The following is a 21462-nucleotide window of genomic DNA, read 5'->3' on the forward strand; positions in this document are numbered from 1 at the left end:
TATATTAAACAGAAAATTATTAGTAGCCTTGTGTTCCCTAGTTTATAAAATAATTGTCTTAAAAATGTGTGTTAACAAATAATATATTATAGAAAACTGACGTCCGTCGTTTTATGTATAAAATCGTAACAACAAATAAATCTTTCTTCTTTAGTATAATATAATATTCTCACTAATTCAGAATATCATTCAAATATCTTGTTGAAGTAAATATAATATATAAAATAAGTAAGCTAGTTAAAATTGATATTTACATTTTATGTATCATCTTTACAAATAATCTTAATAAAATAATGGAGACATAATTAGCGTGACTCCCTTTCTGTTCTCTGTTGAACTATTTATTACTAAAGGAATGAATGGATAATATGTAAGCGTCTGTATTTTTATAAACATGCACATCTTTTTTAATTTTATTTTTTAGAACCCAATACTCTATTTGGATGATATTTCGGAAGGAATCTGGAAAATTCTGAAGACTTTATACTGGCCTCTTCTTTATAGTTACATGATATATTTGAAAAACCCCTTTATTATTTTCTTCAAAAAGGGGAAGGTTCTCAAATTGAGTGGATTTTTTTGGATTTGTTACATCAGAACTTTCGACTTTCGGTGAAGTGATTTACGATTCGTTTTCCCATGTAGTTTAAATTAGGTCTAGTCTGGCAATAGGAAGATGGTTTAGGTTATTTTTTGTCAAATAATTATCATATAACCAAACTTATTGATATCAAATTAGCATCGCGTAATAGCCAATCCTATCCTACTAATATTATAAATGCGAAAGTTTGTAAGGATGTGTGTGTGTTTGTTGCTCTTTCACACAAAAACTACTGGACCAATTACAATGAAATTTGGTACGTAGATAGCTGGACAACCGGAATAACATATAGGCAACTTTTTATCCCGATATTCCTACGGGATATGGACTTACGCGGGTGATACCGCGGGGCGCAGCTAGTTATAGATAAAGTGCACTTCCCAACATTATTGCATGCTTAGTTCTACAAGAAGGAAAGTAGGAGCGGTCAGAGTCAATTTGTCGCAGGAAACTGCTTTGCTATCGCTAATATCTACATAGTTATCGCGCGATGATGCATTTGAATGACGTACTGTTATTTCGGAAAATGGCTTCTTTGTACAAATAATACGTATCGAAGAATAAAAGGGATATTACTCTTTTAGCACCTGGTAAATGGTGTCAAGTATTTTTAACTAGCGTTTTTAATAATTATTTTTTACCACAAATTTAACGGACTTCAATCAAATTGAAATATAAATTGATATCATTACTATAAGCGCTACCTACCCACTCATCTATTTGAAATCAGTGCCAACGAAGCCAAGTACGCAGTAGTATGTAGTAAGCTAATGTACTATGAAGTAAGGAGGTAGTATCTATCTATTATCTACTACCATTAGATGTCCGGAGTATATTTTTTCGAACTAGATAAAAATTTCTTAAATTGGTTCACAATTGCCGAAAATATGCTCTAACATGCACCAAAAAAAACATACAGACGAATATAGAACCTCCTCTTTTTCGTTTTTGAAAGTCGGTTAAATATGTGAGATGGTCTCATTTTTTATGTCATCATCGGCAATGGAGCTGGTGGCTCGCCTGTAGGCAACAGCTACCAACGCCAATGACAATACGGAGAGGCGTAAGATCGTTTCGATCGCAGAATTTACGCCTCTACAAATAGATTGCCGACTTTAAATGGAAAGAGATGAAAAGAATTGACGAGAGGCATATGGGAAAGGACTGGGAAGGGTGAAGACAAGGATTAAATTCTTTAGTGAATGCCTCTTAAAAGTTTAATTACTATGTGTCTATAATATCGTAACTTGGTAAGTACTGGACCGATTTCAAACATTCTTTCACTGTTGGATATAACTGAGTGCTATAGGCTATTTATGTACCACGAGCGAAGCCGGTACAGACCACTTGTTAAAAATATACATATACATGTATTTATATTATTATTAAGTTAATTTTAATTGTAGTTTTTTCATAGCTTTTTGGTTTAAAATGAATACAATTATAACAAATAATTATTATGAAATGATGAACGTTGTATTTATATAGGATTGTATTACATTAATTAATTTCTTATCAGGGTCTAATCATGTTTATAATAATAAAATTAATCCTAAAAAAAACAACTTTTATCTTCAGCTAATAAAGCAAATAACACTTCCTTACCAGGTACTTATTCTATGAAATAATCGTTGCTAAAAGAAATTTGATCCTGTTCCAAGGCCTCAAACATCACTCATAATCTAACAATAGGATATGACATCACAATATTAAACAAAGACGTTATTATTAACAATATTTGAAGATCTCTTTAGATGTAAATAAAATATATTTACGTTTGTAATGTTGATAGGATGTGATAACGATAGGCGTCTGATAAGGATTGAGTTTTGATACGCGTCTTCGAAAGAATGTCTCATACTCCTGCTTATAAAGCCTATATAGTTATGGTGCAAGACTTTGAAGGCATGTGAAAAAGGTGCGTTATTTTTCCTTTTTGGTTTGTTGGTTGGATTGCAGCTTTGTGTTGCCTTAAACTGTTTTTTCGCTTGTTAATTATAAGTACTAAAAATAATTTGATTGTTTATTTTATATAGCATTTAAATGCAAAATTAAAAGAATCTTACTTTGATATTTCAATTTAAAACAAAGTTCTAATTGTTTTCTAATATGAGTTAGCTCATAATAATCAAAAACGCTCCATCCTCAAAAATTCCTAAGAAGCCAACGTGAATCAAATGTATTATCATGCAATCAAACCGGATCTACTACTCATACATGACCATTTTAATAGCCAAATCAATTAGGTTAAATACGCCTAAAACCGATACAAAAATTCATAAATTTTCCAGAACTTTCGCTTTATATCTTGACATTCGAAATGTAATTATCTTTTTGCGTCCATCAAGTCACCTTTTACCATTAATCTGTTCAAGGTTGACAATAAGTACACAAATTATGGCCAATAACGTCGGATATTAATTGGGTAATTATTTCGTTGATTTGCATCGGTCACGCAGAGCTCACACAATTCTTCAATCAGGATGGGCCGTGTCCTTAGCGAGGTGAAAACTGATAATGAGCCAAAAATGTAGCAGTTCATTAGCAAATGGACGTATTTAAATTTATACAGTAGTCATCAATTATTGTTATTTATTCTTTCATGGATGTACAAATGAACAATATTTTATGGTGATTTTGCAAGATAAAATACGCTAACTGAATATTTTAACATATGTCACCGATCTTTGATAAGTGTACTAAGTTTGAATTAATCCTGTGGGACTAAAACGAGTCTAAAGGAGTCGGTTACATACAAACATAGTCGCAACTGTGTAAAAAAGATAAGCATTTTTATGAAGAAATCCAATTAAATGCAATCGACCTTTATAAGAATCTTTCGAGTGAAAAAATGAATTTAAGAGTGTCCATGTTTTTTCCAGGTATTACCATGAGAATATTGACGTTGGAACAAAACAATGCGAGTAAAACGCACTTTGCTTGATGTTGGTTGACAGCCATTTGAGCGTGAACTGTACCTGATACAGCAAGGTTAGTTGTTTTTTATTTTATTAGAGCACATCGTAGGTAAATCACGAGAATAAGATCATTTAATAATATCAATGAATTAATGATATTTAGGATTGAAAATATGTAAAATGTTACTTGAAGTAGAATAGGTTAAAAATGCGATGCTTTTATATCCGAAGAGAAGATTTGTTAGATTTTAAACGGAATATTATCTTTACTTTATTTTTGACTTTATTACTTTTACTTTATTAAGAACAAATAAGCCAGAGAGAAATGAAGAACATTTCTCCCTACAATAATATTTTATATTAAAATTACATGAGCCAATGAGTATATTTTATAATTAATCACACTCACTTAAGTCACACTCAGCATCGACATTTGTAGACTGATTTACTTAATATTTTAATGTACTTTAATCATATCGACTTTCGAAGCAGTAGGAGGTCTATACTTAGCATTTTTAGATACAATGTTAAAGACACTAGGTACTACTCTCTATCTAGGCACTCCTAAAGACAACTAAAGGACGCACCTTTTTTAAAATCACTTATGTTCGTGAGTTTTCAACATCGTCATAATTACGTCTAAAGAAATTGTTTTTGCAAATACCATGCAAACAGACATCGTTAATCATAATTATGTATAATAAATTAAATTCTGCTTGAATGCGAACAGCCCAAGGCGATTCGTACTTGTCCGGAATTTTTATAGGCAAAACATTAAACTGTTGACGGATCACCGCACGTGAAAAATCTATTTTATTGCTACCGCCAAAGATAATGTTATTTCATAAAATGCGCGAATTTATTTATGTTTTTCTTGGCTTCAATTTATTACAATATAATAAATAGGCTGTGGTACGTAGGTGTTATGTACTTACTGCTTATAAAATCTTATTAACCGTTTATCTTTCTCAAATATAATTTATCTAAGAACATGCACGAAAAAAATGCACAGATTTAATCTATATAACTGAACAAATAAAATCAATAAATAATGTACCATTGCATGTCAAGTAATTAGGTATTACGGTATTAAATATAAGATTTGCCACTGAAAAATGTTAAAAAATTTCTGTTATACACCAGTACTAGAACCTTTAAATTATTGCACAGTAAAATAAATATTTCATTTAAAATTATTAAATTGAAATTAAACAATTTACGCGTACATTACCAGTTCCCTACCTAAGTTCCTGAATGATTAAGAATCGCCTTAAAAGAGCTCAATGAGGTCAACTCTAATTGCGTCGAGTATTTAACCTTTGTCAGCGGCTACTGTATGAAGACGTACCTGTAACCAAAGACGACGCAGCAATAACTACGTGTATTAAATGTATGCACATCATTAGACGGTTGTTTTGTTAAATTAACTCGGTAGGGGCTCGGTGCACACGGCTCATGGTTTTAATGTGATACATTTTTTTCTCTGTATTAAAGGCTTTATCGCAACGCGATAATGTCGCCGGAATACACATAAAACACCAAAAATAAATAAATAAAAATATCACAAACATATGTCATACTATATAATACAACTAAGACCTGTTTCTAAATAGGAGTCGCAACAGTGCCTTAGTTGAGACCAATATGAGCGGGAATCCATTGAAGAGTAACAATATAACTCTGGGATTTAAGACTGCATATTAGATTTAAAATAGTATAGGCTATAAAGAATTTTTGCTTAAGATAAACGGACAATACATTGGGGACCAATATGATTTAGGAGCAAATTTGTTACAAATATTTTGATGTAATTTTATGTATGGAATATTGCAATCAGCTGCTTTATTTAAAATGTCCAAAAAAGTTATCATAACAACGCTGAGGGTCACAACTGTTTTTATACCACAGGAAATTTTAATAACAATAAGATCACTGCCTAAAGATTCGTTCGTTACGGCCTAAGTAAAGTTACAGGCTATGTCAGATGAAATCATTGATATATCGGAAGAGGATTGTTGTAGTAAACCATTTACTAATTTAATACGAGTCGGTGATCCATCATAAGTTACGAGATTACTGTCCAATAAAGAATCAAAAATCTGTGAGCCCCTCATATCAGTTTTGTTAGACCAGTTAGAGTGATGCCCGTTAAAGTCACCTATAAATTAGTGATTTAGTGTTGGCAAGAGAAAGTACAGGATCCCAATTAGACCACGAAGTACGAGTTATAGGAGGAGGGTTCACAATTACCGAAAATGTGGTCTAACACACAAATGGAAACAAAAACTACATACAGGCAAACATAGAACCTCCTTTTCGTTTTTGGAAGTCGGTTAAAAATATAGCATATTACTTCGTAATATTGTATTTTTTTCGAAAGAAAATTTTAACCCACCGGTGTATATTCCAAATTTTCAATCGTTTATTATTATTTGAGTATTTACTTGGGTTTCTGTTTGTAATATATGGTCTTTTATTTTTAGGTCCAACAAGGTCTATCTAAATTATACAACTTGTATGATCGAAAAATGGGTTTTATCATCTTCCAACATTCATGATCTTCATTATCCAATGTTGTGATAAGAAATACGTTTCACAGAAAAACCGACGTGAGATAAAATTCTTAACGAAATTGTCATGAAATGAGGATTATTTGTAAACTATATACTCTATAAGACTATCTAACCGAAATCGATACAAAGCATCTTCTTATTTTTATCTGCTTACAACATTTTTGGACGTCTTACTTGAGATAAACTATCTATCTTGTAGCTTTAATTTTTGTACACCACTGTAACAGGAACCTGACCTACATTTGTAGTGTTTGTGAGTGAAAGAGAGGGAAGCATTATGTCGTCAGTTCTGCTTATAAGTAATAAATAAAAAACGCTTATTAAAATAAATATAAATTAACTCATATTACATACTACGGTCCGTCTGTATTACATATATAGCCAATAACTCAGGGACCACGTATATAAATAACGATGAAAGCATTTATAAAATGGTCCTATAGTTCCTTAGATTAGCCCGTTGAAATAAATAAACGCTTCAGCTTTACACTGTTAATGTTGATATTAGTATAGATTACTATAAGTATATCATAACAACATTGTATGTAATTCCTATAAGGCTAATCAAGCTATGCTCTTTTTTATTTGAATTTGATATTATTGTCCTATTAATCCTACATTTTACAAATATTTTAAACGCGATAGTTCGTAAGTATGAATGGATGTATGTTTGTTAATCATACATGCGAAAATAGCTTATCGTATGTACAAAATTTGGTACAGAGATAGATTATAGTTTGGATTAGCACATAGGCCAAAGTACCACGCGAGGCATGCCGCGGGTTACAGCTAGAACATACAATTACTGTAGGTTGAACGTTGCCCGACATTAACAAATTTTTCGTTACATCCTAATTAATAGTCCCTTATTAAATCATCCGTTTATATAATAAAGTTTACTACATATTTTTACATTCACGTAAAAATAATTTCCAATTTCTAATATCAATGATACCCCGTCAAATCGACCCACATATTCAGATGGAGATGTCTGATCAAACGATACAAAAATTAGTGTTCAATCAATGAAAACTAAACAACGTGAAATTAAACGTTGATGTCATTGTTACAGTTATGTGCGGTATTTTTAATTTTAGGCGCCGGCTTGACAGAAAGAAAAATCGCGGTGAACTAGGTTTAAAAGAAACTGGGTATAAATACTCGATAGAATAGTAGTATTGTCTTTAATACATTTACAATATTATGCAGGCTAGGTCACTAAACTGCAATTGCCACAGTCTAAAAATGTGAATGATCTCATAAATGTACTATAAAATATGTTTGTGGCTAATTATAGCAATGTAAACTACACACATTTATAGTCTTGGCCACTTGATTTGATAATCTGTAAATATTTATCCGAGCTGTCTGTTCATTTAGTAACTGTATTGCCAGTTTATAATAATATATGAATAAATATGTTCAAAACATACACATTTGAATATACTCTCCTCAGAATTCTGGTCTTAAATTTTAAACTTTTGAGCGTTTAAACGCCGCGTTCCGTCCGCTGTCTCATACGCCGCCTAGCAACGGTAACATCCCGCGGTATCTAATCAATTCGATGTGTCCAATCAAACACTCCAACTCGATATTATAATGCGTGATTGACGTGCGTTGCGTAATTAGGGCACGCTGATACGTAGCGTTTAAGGGCTTTTGAAGCTGAGAGCTGGAACGATATGATAATTGTTTACTAAACTTATCCATTTAGGTATTAAGGGATTATGGTGTTAGAGAGTTCTATTCGTAGGCGTAGTATTTACGGTGTGCCTGGTAAACACTTTTATTTTTTAAGTCGATGTTGTTGCTGTTGATGCTATTTAATAGACATTTAATAGGCCCAGTATAGATTGTAAGCTTTCTTAATAATATAAAATATATAATGGTTACTACTTTACTGATGGGGATCCCCTTTTGTCACTATTACTTATTTCATATTTTGTTTTAGATGTAAGTATATTATATTTTAAGTGGTGGCAAATAAATGTATTTCTATTCTATCCTATTCTATATTATGTATGTTTAAATTCATACTTAAATATTTATGAATTGTAATCTAAATCTTCTTTTCTCTAGAAAAAATAATGTACTATATAAATTTATTATGTCTATTTCAGATGCATCTAAATCATCTCCTGCAGACAACAGTGGTATTCATCGCTCTATCATGCATCTGCAAATCTGTTTACGGGAAGAAGATCAAAAAGTACACGTGCCCAATAGGTTTTTCGATCGCATACACAACAGACAAGGGGCATCCCATATGTTACAGGCTCAAAGGACCAGAGAAATTCACAGATCAATACAAAGACTGTGTGGGCAACTTATATACTTCCAAGCTATATTTGGCTTTAAACTTCACATCACCAAATATAGTATTATGGACGGAGTTCAAATCCTTATACGCCGGCGGCACGTTCGTTGACTGGTCCTACACTAAAACTATGGGCAGTGAGCTGGATTCATCGTTCGAAGTGAATATAGACCCAACGATAGACACTGGTGAAGGGCTGTGTGTCGCTATTAACCCAATAAGCAATTTTACAGCTGTGAAGTGCACGGATAACTATTACAGGTACTGTTTTCTCAAGCCGTATCCAGATGAAGATGAAGTTTCTGACACCGGATGTGACGGTTTGAGAGATGCTGTGAGATTCTGGAGTCCAGAATCCACGTGTCTCACAGTCTTGACCGGTGTCGGAGGTGGAACAGTAAGAGCGACTTGGAAACAAGCTCAAGATTTATGTGCGAAAAGAGGAGGGTCCTTGCTAAATCGTGGCTGGAGGTACTCCAATAACCCCATGTTTCACGAGTCAGGGTTCAATAATACGTACCCCTTGGGAATGATAATGAGCTCCGACCTAAATACCTTAAGATATGATTCAACTAATGATCAGTCAGAGGTAAATTCGATTATGTTTAAATATTTTGTCGATTAATTACTATTTTGATTTGTGGATATTAAATATGAAATATAAAGTAATTTAAAGATTTACTGTTGTCGTTAATTCGTTCTGTTATCGTGAAGCAATTATTATTTTCAGATACCGAATTCTGATTGGAATTTCGAGGACAATTGTAACAATTCAGACACTCTGTTTGGGGCTATAAGGGACGATTTGTGGTATCTCGTCAATGGCTCTTATATATTCTTCGACGTGATTTGTGAACGCAATGTTCCAATCAAGAACCTTAGCATGTTACTTGATATTGATTTGTAAGTCTGAATTTATTTTACATACTAGCTGCGCTACTATCGGGATAAAAATTGCCTATATGTTATTCTAGTTGTCCAGCTACTACTACTACTTCTACGTACCAAATTTCATTGCAATCGGTACAGTAGTTTTAGCGTGAAAGAGCAACAAACACAGACACATCGTTACGCATTTATAATATTAGTAGGATAGTAGTAGTAGGATGAGTTTTTAGTTTATTTCATTGTATAATTTACTTTTACAGGTTTGAAAACTTGTTAGAGCATATATAAATACTCATTTTCAATTAAGCTCCGCCTTCATGATAATAATTTTTCACACATTCAAAGTTTTATTAAGGTTTTGAAAAGTTCGCCCGGGGAACTTACTAGCTCAGCTCAACAAATGTTTGCAATGAATACGAAGCCTAATAATTAATAGCACAATTAACACGTATAAATGTACCAGCTGCGCCCCGCGGTTTCAGCCGCGTAAGTCCGTATCCTGTAGGAATATCGGGATAAAACTTCCCTATGTGTTATTCCAGTTATCTACGTACCAAATTTCATTGTAATCGGTATAGTAGTTTTTTTGGTAAAGAGTAACAAACATACATACACATACAAATACATCAATCCTCACAAACGCATTTGTCAAATACATATCGTAAATATTGACATTAATATCTCACATCAATGAATCGTAAAAATAAAATTTCAGGGATAACAAGGTAACCCTGACCGTAAATAATTCAATCACCAGCGATAGAGTATATTGCTATACAGACTCTGTGCTAAGATATCCTACTAAAGTTGGTAAACGGAAGAAAGAGGACACAAATACATTTGTCATTAAACCAGAAAGAGATGGCTACTACTGGTGCACCCACGTCGACGTTAGGAATTACCACGTAGCCGAATCAAATAAAAAGCTATTCATCAGAGAAAAAGAATCACTGGATAACGTGTACGCAGTACTTCTGCGCCATTATAGAAAAATCAAACTGGACATAGTGGAGAAATTGACCCGAATATGGGAAGTGAAACTGAAAGAGTACATTTACTTAAGAACGAAATACGAAAGTGTCTTCGGGGAGATGAGCACGAATAGGACTGAAGAGGTTCTGAAGAGTTTCAAGGAATCGAATCCTGGTCTGGACTTGAAGGAGAAGATAGTGGTGCAGAAGTTGAATGTGAAGCGGCTATACTTGGATGCTCAGACGGTGTTGCTTCATGTGGAATTAAATCCAGAATACAAGCCCGCGACGCCTGGATTATGGGATGGAATTAAAATTGTCTTCATGAAACCCGTTTATTATTGTAAAGGATTCGATTCTGTTCCCTCTGCAGCTTTGGGTGAGTAACAATTCTGAAGTAAAATTGAAATAATCACTTATTTAAATTAATTTATCATGCAGATGTATGTTCAGCTGTTTACTAGATTATGGAAATGGTAAATTTTAATGTCATATATGGATACCCATACTAACATTGAAATTCTTTTGAAATATTTACACAGCTTATCAGATAATAGTTACAAGTCACAAAAGACGCGTTAATCATTCTAATTGTGCTCAAAAATTTTTCAACAACAAAAATCAAATAGATACTTATATATACACGTAAACATCATTCTCCTATTTTGTTCTTACTTATGTCAGTATTCTCAAACAAAAAACTTTATATAAAAAGCCATACCAAGAGCAAGAGAAATAATAAAGGTTAACATTAATATACGCAAAAACCGAAATTGTTGAAATATATGTCTTTAATATAATAGGTGAATCAGTTACCTCAGCTGGATGTCGAACCCACTCTTGTATAGGGGACTTCAACGAGGGGGTCCAGTGGGTCACCAGTGCTACTGATAACTGTTTCACGCGAACCCCCGTAGAAGTGGACACTGAAGTGCAGTTTAGTACTGAACTACGTCATTCTATGCCCACGCCAAAACCTAGCAAGGTAGGTCATATTTTGTTATTAGCCCCTTAGAATGTCGTAGAAATAGACCGTATATTCGTTGAAGTAGAAATAGACGAGAAGAGTCTATTTCACCTAAATAATCTAAAAAACTACTTAGCGATTTTGAAAATACCCTTCATAGTTATAGAAGGCTTTATAGATCTTGGGTAAGATTTGTTTCATGCCATCGTGGCTAAACACGAAAATGGTGTGAAAATTTTGAAAAATAAAACTGTAAAACATTATTCCATATTACTACATAAAGTGAGTACATAAAAGAATGCAGATAACTTAAATATTTAAGATTCAATTTGAATTCAGTTTCGTCCATGAGAGTTTCTTACATGTTATTAAAATAACTATTGACGCTTTTGCATGAAATAATAATTGCATGGTCTTCTCAATATATTATGAAATCTTTATAACAACGTTTCACAATAGCATCATCTTCAATAATATCCATAGCTACTTGACTACGAACATGTCGGTTTGTTTATTTAGTACATTAAATAATGTCTGTTAATATCGTAATTTCATACTTATGGTTACAATCAAGATACTTAAATTTTTGGTTTTGTAAAAAAAACATTCGGTAATTTATAATACGTTTGAGTGTTGTGAAACTAAAATTTAAAAGACTTTCACTTTCTACTTTTCGGAAAGAAAAAAGTGATAAATTAAATATACCTTATATGCATAATTAAATATGCACAATGCACATATTACAATAAGTTTCAAACAGTTACAGTAATTACAAATAAAATGTTTATTGACTGTTGAAAGAATTCTCATAAAGAAAAATCAAACCAAAACAACAATTCGTAGACGAAGTAGCCTTCCAAAGCTTTCCACTAATTCTAGGGTCCACCAGAAAAGCCTAATTCCTCATCATCATCAGAATCGAATGAAGACAATTCTGACGTAACAAGCACGACTCCCATTGTAGAAGTAACATTAACAACAAGCACTATACCTCCCGAAGAAGTTATTACTGTAACTTCGACTCCAGAAGAAATTCTAACTGGAACACCTTTTATACCGACTACTCCTATAACTACGACTACCACGACTACCACTACTACTACTACTACTACTCCAAAGCCGGTAAGTGAAAGTTAACATGTGGTAGTAAATTAATCTTGAAATTTTACAGATTTGGTATTTGGGGAAGTATTTATAAAAAAATGACAGGGAAACCATAAAAAAAGTAACGTTATTCAATTAAAAAGTTGATATCTGCTGTAAATAATGAGTTTGTAGGTATTTAATTTGGAAATATATCGAAATTTTGCACAAATAAAAAACAATACGATGGAAGTGACAAAATAGTCATAAGTTTTTTGTTTCTTACAGCGTTAATTTTCCCAAATGAGAATGTCATCGATAAAAATAATTCGATTAATGCCTTCATCATACTCTATTACTAATTTGCTAACGCTTTTTCATTTACTTCCACATAATTTTCTATTAAAAACAGATTTCTCTTATTTATAATAGCTGCGCCCCGCGGTTTCACCCGCGTAAGTCCGTATCCCGGAGGAATATCGGGATAAAAAGTTGTCTATATGTTATTCCGGTTGTCCAGCTGTCTACGTACCAAATTTCATTGCAATCAATTCAGTAGTTTTTGCGTGTAAGAGCAACAAACACACACACACATCCTTACAAACTTTCGCATTAATTAGTAGGATTTTAAAGTGTCCATCCAAAACTATTTCAGCCTGACCAAGTGCTACAGCAAGTGATGCAGGATCTCGATAACTTGATCAACAATGACTCGGTCCCTATATTCGTGGATGATATTGGCGATATTTTTAATCAGGTAATATAAGACTCCAAATGTCTATACCCAACTACACTCTCTGAAGACTTGTGTTATACAAAATCATTTGATTTCAAATATAATATTGGATGCATTGGAACATCCTCATATGCATTAAATAGTGAACGGTTGTAAATAGTTAATTTTATTTATTGCAATACGAATAAAAAATTAATCTTTTATAAAGTACGTTTTCATAGAATATTTCTTGATTTGAATATAAAATGTTTTTTTCTATAATATTCGGTAAACGTACCCGAATAGACGGATGGTATCTGGTTCTTTGGAGAGTTATTTATCGATATTATGTGCTGTTTATTTAATATTTAATCTTCTTTCTTCTTATAAAACTTGCCTTCACCTTCTACCTTCACCTTCCAGGTAGACCATCTTCTAGAAGATTCAGACAATCTAGAAATTCCTGGCCAATTTTTGCACCTTTTAGACCGTTTAGGGTCCAGTATAGAGCTAAATGGGTCGAAAGTAGTGACAGCCGTTAGGAGCAACATTGCTCTAGTTATGGCCAATGCAGAACCTGATAATCCTGTTAGAGGTATTAGGATAGCCACTAGACAAGATGACAGCTTTAATAACGATGCCTTTGAAGTTTTTAATGGTAAGTGTAAATTTTTAGAAGTAGAGTTGTTTAGAGTGGTATTAAATGTAAGATTAAGTAATCATTTTAACATGGTCAGGATTGACAAGTAATGACTGTATCTATCAGCTGATCGGTTTTAAAAATTGAATTAATATTTACTTATATATTTAAACCGCCTCCTTGGACAGTGGTTACCGCGTTAGCGTAGAACCGAGGGTTGGTTCGATTTCCGGTGGGGACGCACAAAGAAAAAAAATGTCTCGGTCTAGACACGGGATTTCACTTTTTATATATTTAAAACAACAATGACATATCTCATACTCTGTCTGATAGTGACGTTTTGTTTGTTTACTCTAGATGATGGGTAAAATTTATATTTACAAATTAATTTCCAAAAAATTTAACACAGTCTGCAAGAATACAAACATCAAAATAGTATTATAAATTCGATTTAGAAAATGCAATTCTAAGTTTTTATATACTACCTAGAAACTCACAAGGCACAAGATCGTATAAGTTTCAAAACCATACTGAAACCACGTACTGCGTTTTCATATAAGATTTTCAGACTCTTCTTAGAGAAATAGTCATCAAATACAAAAAAAATGTCACACAGAATAGTAGCACTTTTATTTATTTTTTGTAGTAGGTACTGTCTTAAAAGTCAGATACTTAAATATATAACCTGCAATTCCAGCGGCTCCCAACAACACAGCTCTCCAATCAGACGAAAGCGAAGCTGTAGTAGTTCTACCAGGCTCCATATCTGATACTATGAGACGGGTTAGTTTCGTGGTCTTCAGGAACGACCGGGCTTTCCAGGATACTAACATGCACCATGTTAATAGCAGAGTGCTGAGTATCAAAGTGGAGAACTTGACTAAGTTCGAGAATGGCGAGGTGAGTTGGATGAGGCATTTGTTAAAATGTATATAATATGTATATTATGTATGTGTCGAGCACGCTTCGGCACGAATTGGGCCAGCTCGCATCGGGGAAGTACCACACCCCCACAGAAGACCGGCATGAAGTAGCATTTTGCTGTATTTCGTTCGGTGAGTGGGGGAGTCGGAGGCCCATATCCTTTTCCTTACCCTTCCCAGTCCTTTCCTTTATTTGTCTCGCCAATCTTTTCCTAATCCCTTCCCAATTTAAAGTCGGCAAGCCATTTGTAGAGGTGTAAGATGTGCAATGGACCCTATGCCTCTTTAAATGTTTATGGGCGGTGGTAGTGCTTACCATCAGGCGACCCACCAGCTCCATTGCCGATTGTGACACAAAAAAAAATAAAAATACATATGTCAATTATTGTAGGGAAATTTTGGTTGGTTTATTGTGTATAACTACATAGTATAAAACAAAATCGCTTTCTCTGTCCCTATGCTTGTGTATGCTTAAATCTTTAAAATTACGCAACGGATTTTGATTGAATTTTTTTAATAGATAGAGTGATTCAAGGGAAGGATTATATGTATAATCACATCTGTTAAAATACTCTGACTTATCGCGTGCGAAGCTGCGGGCAAAACCTAGTGATGAATAAAGTTGATTTAAATTCATTTAGTGTAAAACCAGAGAGAATTATCTTTTTGTCTTAGTAGTGTATCATTAAAATCACAGATGGCGCTTTTATCAATATCTTTTGCTAACAATATGGGATATGAGATTACAATGAAAATGAATTTAGTTGTTTTAGGGGCTTTAAATAATATTAAAATAAATAAAAGAGGGGTAAATGGGTGTAAAATATAAAAAAAAAATGTTTATTTATTTTTTCAACCAAAAAAAATCCCTATAATTTTTGGTTGATTTAGTATAATTAACATGTACTTGGATTGATGTTTTGTTGAACAGAATCATCTTAAACGGGAATTCTATATGCTAATTATCAATTAGAATTAACAATATTTTGTCACTTGTACAAGACTAACTGTATGAGATTTTTAATAAACGGAACATTTTTGGTACATGTCTCAATATATCTATATAATATATTTATATATTACATAACAGAAAGTCGTGTTAGTTACACTATTTATAACTCAAGACCGGCATAACCAACTTTGTTGAAATTGGATACAGAAATAGTTTGAGACTCGATAAAGGACATGGATAGTTTTTATCCCGGATTTTGAACAGCAGGGGGAAATTTGCCGGTAATACCCCGGGTCTGTATTTTCTGCGACTACGCGGGCAAAGCCGCGGGCGGAAAGCTATTTAGTATATAGAAGAAGTAAGTTATAATTCGTATATGATAATCATTTATCTAAATATGCACTTTACAGGTAATCGACATACACCTCAGTCCGCTATCAGCGAACATAACTCGAAACCAGAGTCGAACATGTGGCTACTGGCAATTTCTTGACGATGGGACCGGTTTCTGGTCCCAAGAGGGTTGTACCTTCATCCGTTCAAAAACCGGACAATTAGATACTTGCCGATGCACGCATTTAACGCATTTCGCTGAAATCCTGGTGCCTAGAGCTGTTTTTCCGGAACACCATGAAAACATTCTCGAATTATTAACTGTTATTGGTTGTTGTCTGTCCTTGTTCGGTTTAGCTTTGGTTGCAGTCACAGCTATCATGTTCAGGTCTTGGAGACGCGATTTCAGCAACAAAATCTGGCTCCAGCTCTGCATTGCCATTTTCCTCTTGGCCCTCTCCTTCCTCATTGTTATATTCGCTCGCTTCGCCGTGTACAACGTCCCGTGTATGATTATTGGTATAGTCTTGCATTATTCTGTTCTCGCATCGTTTTGTTGGATGCTAGTTGCAGCTGTTTTGTCTTATCGCCGCTTGGTTTTAGTTTTTACAAGGGATGCATCCCACAAGCTTTTACGCGCTTCCGCCTTTTCTTGGGGCATCCCGCTTGCCATTGTTGGCATTCTTCTTTCAGTCGCCCCGAACTCTTACGCGGGGCGCTTCGAAGAGAAGACTCCTAGCGGCTCCTTCTGCTATCCGTCTGGCATCGGTCTGTGGGTGACTGTCTTTGCTCCGATCGGTGTTGTGATTCTGGTGAACTGGACGCTATTTTTCTTAATAGTCCGTTCCGTGTTTGCATCTAGAAGGATCCAGAGGCATGGCGATTCGAATGAGGCGTTGCGTTGTGCGTCTGTGAGCTGCTTGCTCGTGTTCCTGTTCGGTCTGCCCTGGATTTTCGGGCTTTTCGCTGCTAATATTGTCGCAGCGTATCTATTCACGCTGACTGCGTCTTATCAAGGGTTCATCTTGTTCTTGTTCTTTGTGATAGGAAATAAGAAGACACGTGATTTGTGGTTGAATAAGTTAAAGATAAAGCAGACGAGGAAAGTACCTGTCACGTCATCGACGTACTCCAACCGGAGCACGGCTTGGAGACCTAACACGAGCACCATAGAGACGAAAGTTTCCAAACCTAAGTCTTTGTCAACGCCTGATGATTCTAGGTTCTCTTGACGAAGGTCTCGAATGCCGCCCAAAAAGGGCTGGTACCTGAGCAGCTATGATTCCTTCCAAATATAGTATTACACTTGCCGACTTGGATTTTAGTTAGGTCTCTGTCTAGTCTTTTTACTATAGAGCTCGATATGATCGAGTCTGAAGTCTCTAGGGTAATAGAATAAACGGCATTTACTATTGAACCCATTATGACTTATTAATTAGATTTTAATTGTTCATGGCCTTATATGATGTATAAATTATTGTAATTTATTTTATAGCTTTAAGTAAATAAATTATTGTCTATTCCTATTCTAGTAATTTTAATACTATTCTTATTATTAAAATTAAGATAATATTTAAATAGTCGTAGTGATAATATTAGATATTATGCGTAAATATATAGAGCTTTTATCGAATGAATGTTTTATTAATAAAAATGATCGTTTATGTAAAGTATCGTCATTGAATTACGTAATTTAACTTCAATGTAATATGAGCTATAAAGAACTATATGAAAATATTTCCACAATAATATTGACGACAGAGTGGATACGTTTGAAAATTAAAATCTTATGACACAATTTTAGTTAAGTTTTCGTGACTCAAAACGAAAATAATGTATCTGAGGCAAACTTTATTAATCTAAATTGAAGGATTTCTTTACCAAATATAATTAATAGCATAAACTCAGAGAGTATTAGAAAAATTTAGACGCAAACAAGACAAAAACGTCTTTGTAGTGAATCGAATAAAACACAGATGGCGCTTTAATCAATTTTTTGCAATCAATATGTGCTATGGATTATAACACAAAGCTTAATATTGAAACTCCATACGTGTATATAAATATGTTTAATAATTTTTAAAGGCTTTAAAAGTAATAAGAATTAAACAATTTCATATTCATCCATTAATTGGCTGTAAGATTTTGCATACATAAAAAATTGAGAGAAATCTTTAAATTTTTTAATTTAGAATTTAGAAAAATAAAAACGATATTAAACGCCGATTCTAATTGCAACAACAAAATAAAATATGTATTAATTTTGATACATACTATTTATGAATAATAGCTACAATTGTCTGAACAAGTTTGGTCTATGGAAATGATTAGTAATGTGACAATCGTTTAATCTAAATTTATTTATAAGTGATTGTAATGTAAAATATTGTGTAATTTATTGAAGTTAGTAATTTATTCAATTCAAAGTTATCAATTGGTAAGAAATTTAATAACTTAAAGGAAGGTATTTATTATAACTGTTATTATAAAAACAAATAAATTATTAATGAAACAGTACAAGTGCATTTTCTATTACCTTTCATCATCATCATCAGCACATATTAATTCCCCCTGCAGGGACACGGGCCTCAAGTAGGTCCACCTTTCTGGCCAAGTGCGGGTTGGTACATGTCATGAACTTTTGGTGTATGGACCTGGCGGTTGACACACGATTATTTCCTTTGCCGTTTCGAGTAATGTCCAATAGGATGAAATGCTTTGGGAAATCAATTTATTAATTGCATTTTCGCCTTGTCTCGAACTCCCGACTTTTCTACTCATGAGATAGCCCATTTATTGAGGAAGGCTTTAGGCTATAAATGTACTACGGGCGAAGCCGGGGCGGACCACTAGTGTTACATATATGTAATGACTAATTCGAGTAATATGTGCCTATAGAAATATATCACGATACAATTCATCTCAAACGTTATTTATTCCATTCTGATTGTTGTTGTATTATTTAACGTTATCTGAAAGATCAGCCTCCATATAGGCAGGTTTCAACCCTGCCTGATAAAAACAACTACTACCTAGGCTGGCTCGATTGAAGCATGATTCATTTTTGCATGAAAGTTACATAAAAATCGCTAATCGGCTCAGGATGAAATTTGCCAAAAAAATAGTTTAGTTTATAGAGTCTCTTTAATAGAGTCATGAATCATGTGAGGGAAGTATTTATTTCATTCTAGAGATAATCCTTTTTTGAGAAATAAAAGTTCATCATATATTACATACGTACATTACAAAACACAATTTTTATTGGTATCTTCTCCTTATTGCGTGTGTTATATTTAATTCTTTGTTGAAGTAAAATACTTATTTATTCACATTATAATTTCCATTTATTTCATATCACTCTACATAACTGAAATCAATAACTTCGCATCTCGTATTTTCAAGCAGAAATTATAAAACCTTCAACACAAAAATAGATCGTTGCTAAGCAACGCCCTATTGACAAGCACGCTTCACTACCACTTCGTTTATATCGCTGCCATATTAAATCCAGGCACTTGTCCATTCCGAGGCTGAGGGAACACACGTAAAATGTTCTGGGGAATAAGCCCTGCGTTAGACCTGCAAGAGGAATACTTAAGATATGGTGATGAAAATGCCTATGAACTCAACTTTCTTATCATCGGAGGATGCGATGCAAGGCATCTTATCAAAACCTTGGCTCAAGCATATCGCCATAAACGACGTTACATGAATTTGTTTGTAGTCGATGGCTGTCCTGAACTCATCGCACGTCAATTGCTTTTACTATCCTTGGCATTGGAGAGAACCACGCGGTGTGGTTTACTAGAAAAGACCAGACGTTTTCTGGAAGTGTATGGAAATCTCCTACTTCGATCGTCAACTTCACGGTATTTGAACGCAAAAGCTCGTCAACTTGTATGTATGATTACTAATCCAGAATACATGAGCTGTCTCTTACCGTGCATCTCGGTGGACCAGACAAAATATAGAGAACGGGATTACATTGAAAATCTCTTCAATTTTTGGACTACAGGCAACACGAATCAATTTAATGCCTGTGAGCTGTGGGAACATCGCATCCGTCACAGCCTTGGAGTCAGATACGACAACAGGGCTGGAGTATTCGATTGGGATTATCACATGCGTATGAAAGAAGTGGCTAGTCAGATTTGCTTCCAAGAATACAAACATTTTAGAGAGCACGGTGTTGCATTTACATGGTTGGAGACGGAGGTTTGTCGCCCAAATGTTAGTTTCTCTGCTGGCGTTTATAAATGTGGAGATCGATACTTGCATCGTGGATATCTTGGCGATTTGGTGACGTCGCCGTATATCGCATATGGATTGGATTGCGAAGATAAAGATATGTTGAAGTCTACTCATGGTGTTAACTTTAAGCGCGCTACAGACATTTCTGAACGGAATGTCATGCGTTTGCTTTATGAGCTGGAGAATCGTCAGGCTTTCGATGTTAATAAGTATAGTTTGGATACCCAGAACTTAGGGATGGTGACATTAAGCCAGCTGGATGCGAAGATTTCTGATATTGTTCCAGAAGCTCCGTTGATTTTGCACGAAGACAGGGAGACGTATATCGAAGTGGATTACGGGAAGGTTCATTTTCTGTCTTTGTCTGCATTGGAACATTATCCGCATAAGCCACACTTCCAAGGACTTTTCCATGGCGTTTTTGTGGGTCATAATATGCTATCGCGATTGAAGCCGAGTGTTTGGTCGATGGCACGTGATGATGCCATTGTGTTAATGGAAACTCGGAAGTATATGGTTGAATTTAAGAGGGAAGATGTTAAGTCATATGGAGAGATTATGCAGCAGGCAGCTACGACTGCGCAGTGTGATAAAATTTCTGCGATCAATCCGGAAAAGGATGATTTTGCGAAGTATCTTATAAGAAGAAAGAGTGAGAGTACCGATATATCGATTTAAATTGTTATTAAATATATGATTATAAAAAATCGGTGTTTCATTTGTATCCTTTTAATCAAAATCTTTTAAAAGCAATGTATTTTGTCAGTCGTCGTTGGCTCAAACCCTGCTCTTCCCGTTACATTTACGGGACAACCCATTTTGGTAATTGGATCACTCGAGATATTTTCCTGTTATTCGTTCTAAAAAAGTGGAATCTCCATATCCCACTAGGGATCTCGGGAGACAAATCATATTAAATTTTATATACATCAGTCTCATTGATCGATTTTCTTTAAGGACAAGTCTGTGTTCTGATCAGCTTTTAATCTCCTGCCAGACCGATACATTTTATATGTCCCCACCGGGAATTGAATCTAGAACCCCACTTCTACGCTCATTTTCAACCACTTTCCCTTGTAGGCGCACAAAAATTCAACTTGTAATTTAAACTATTAATTGTGTAACTTGTTTGATAGAAACACAGAAGATGCGTATTTAGTATTTGATAATTGGAGTCGATACGATTGCAAATCTAAACGATATTTTGGTCGGGGATAAAATAATACGATCAGAAAAATTTGTATTCATCTATTTCCGGTCATTAATAATATGTTACATTCATTTAGTAAATAATATAGCAAATATATTTACAAGGACAAAATAAAACGGA

The 21462-nt window shown here is 34.1% G+C and overlaps 2 protein-coding genes across 3 annotated transcripts in view; both read left to right on the plus strand.

The window, feature by feature from the left end:
* Positions 1 to 18340, plus strand: part of LOC119835038 (adhesion G-protein coupled receptor G2-like) — a 32323-nt gene extending 13983 nt beyond the window's left edge. Inside the window, exons 2-11 of one of the 2 annotated variants that reach the window (XM_038359629.1) lie at positions 3484 to 3592; positions 8213 to 8998; positions 9140 to 9312; positions 10013 to 10647; positions 11072 to 11253; positions 12115 to 12357; positions 12974 to 13075; positions 13457 to 13691; positions 14371 to 14573; positions 15959 to 18340. In XM_038359629.1, coding sequence (XP_038215557.1) covers positions 8213 to 8998; positions 9140 to 9312; positions 10013 to 10647; positions 11072 to 11253; positions 12115 to 12357; positions 12974 to 13075; positions 13457 to 13691; positions 14371 to 14573; positions 15959 to 17113 — 3714 coding nt within the window. In that variant the 5' untranslated portion in view covers positions 3484 to 3592 and the 3' untranslated portion in view covers positions 17114 to 18340. The remainder of the gene's footprint in view (positions 1 to 3483; positions 3593 to 8212; positions 8999 to 9139; positions 9313 to 10012; positions 10648 to 11071; positions 11254 to 12114; positions 12358 to 12973; positions 13076 to 13456; positions 13692 to 14370; positions 14574 to 15958) is intronic. The other variant, XM_038359630.1, reaches the window with a different exon arrangement.
* A 1075-nt stretch (positions 18341 to 19415) lies between these two features.
* LOC119835155 (dynein assembly factor 3, axonemal homolog) lies at positions 19416 to 20810 on the plus strand. Its single transcript, XM_038359823.1, has one exon. It carries the CDS (start codon positions 19431 to 19433, stop codon positions 20808 to 20810), a length of 1380 nt encoding a protein of 459 aa, XP_038215751.1. The 5' UTR covers positions 19416 to 19430.
* The last annotated feature ends 652 nt before the right edge of the window (positions 20811 to 21462 follow it).

The sequence above is a fragment of the Zerene cesonia genome, chromosome 20, assembly GCF_012273895.1.
Source record: "Zerene cesonia ecotype Mississippi chromosome 20, Zerene_cesonia_1.1, whole genome shotgun sequence".
Lineage (NCBI taxonomy): Eukaryota > Metazoa > Arthropoda > Insecta > Lepidoptera > Pieridae > Zerene > Zerene cesonia.

Coding starts and splice junctions, on each gene's coding strand:
- LOC119835155 (XM_038359823.1), top strand. CDS start 19,431: ATGTTCTGGGGAATAAGCCCTGCGTTAGACCTGCAAGAGGAATACTTA.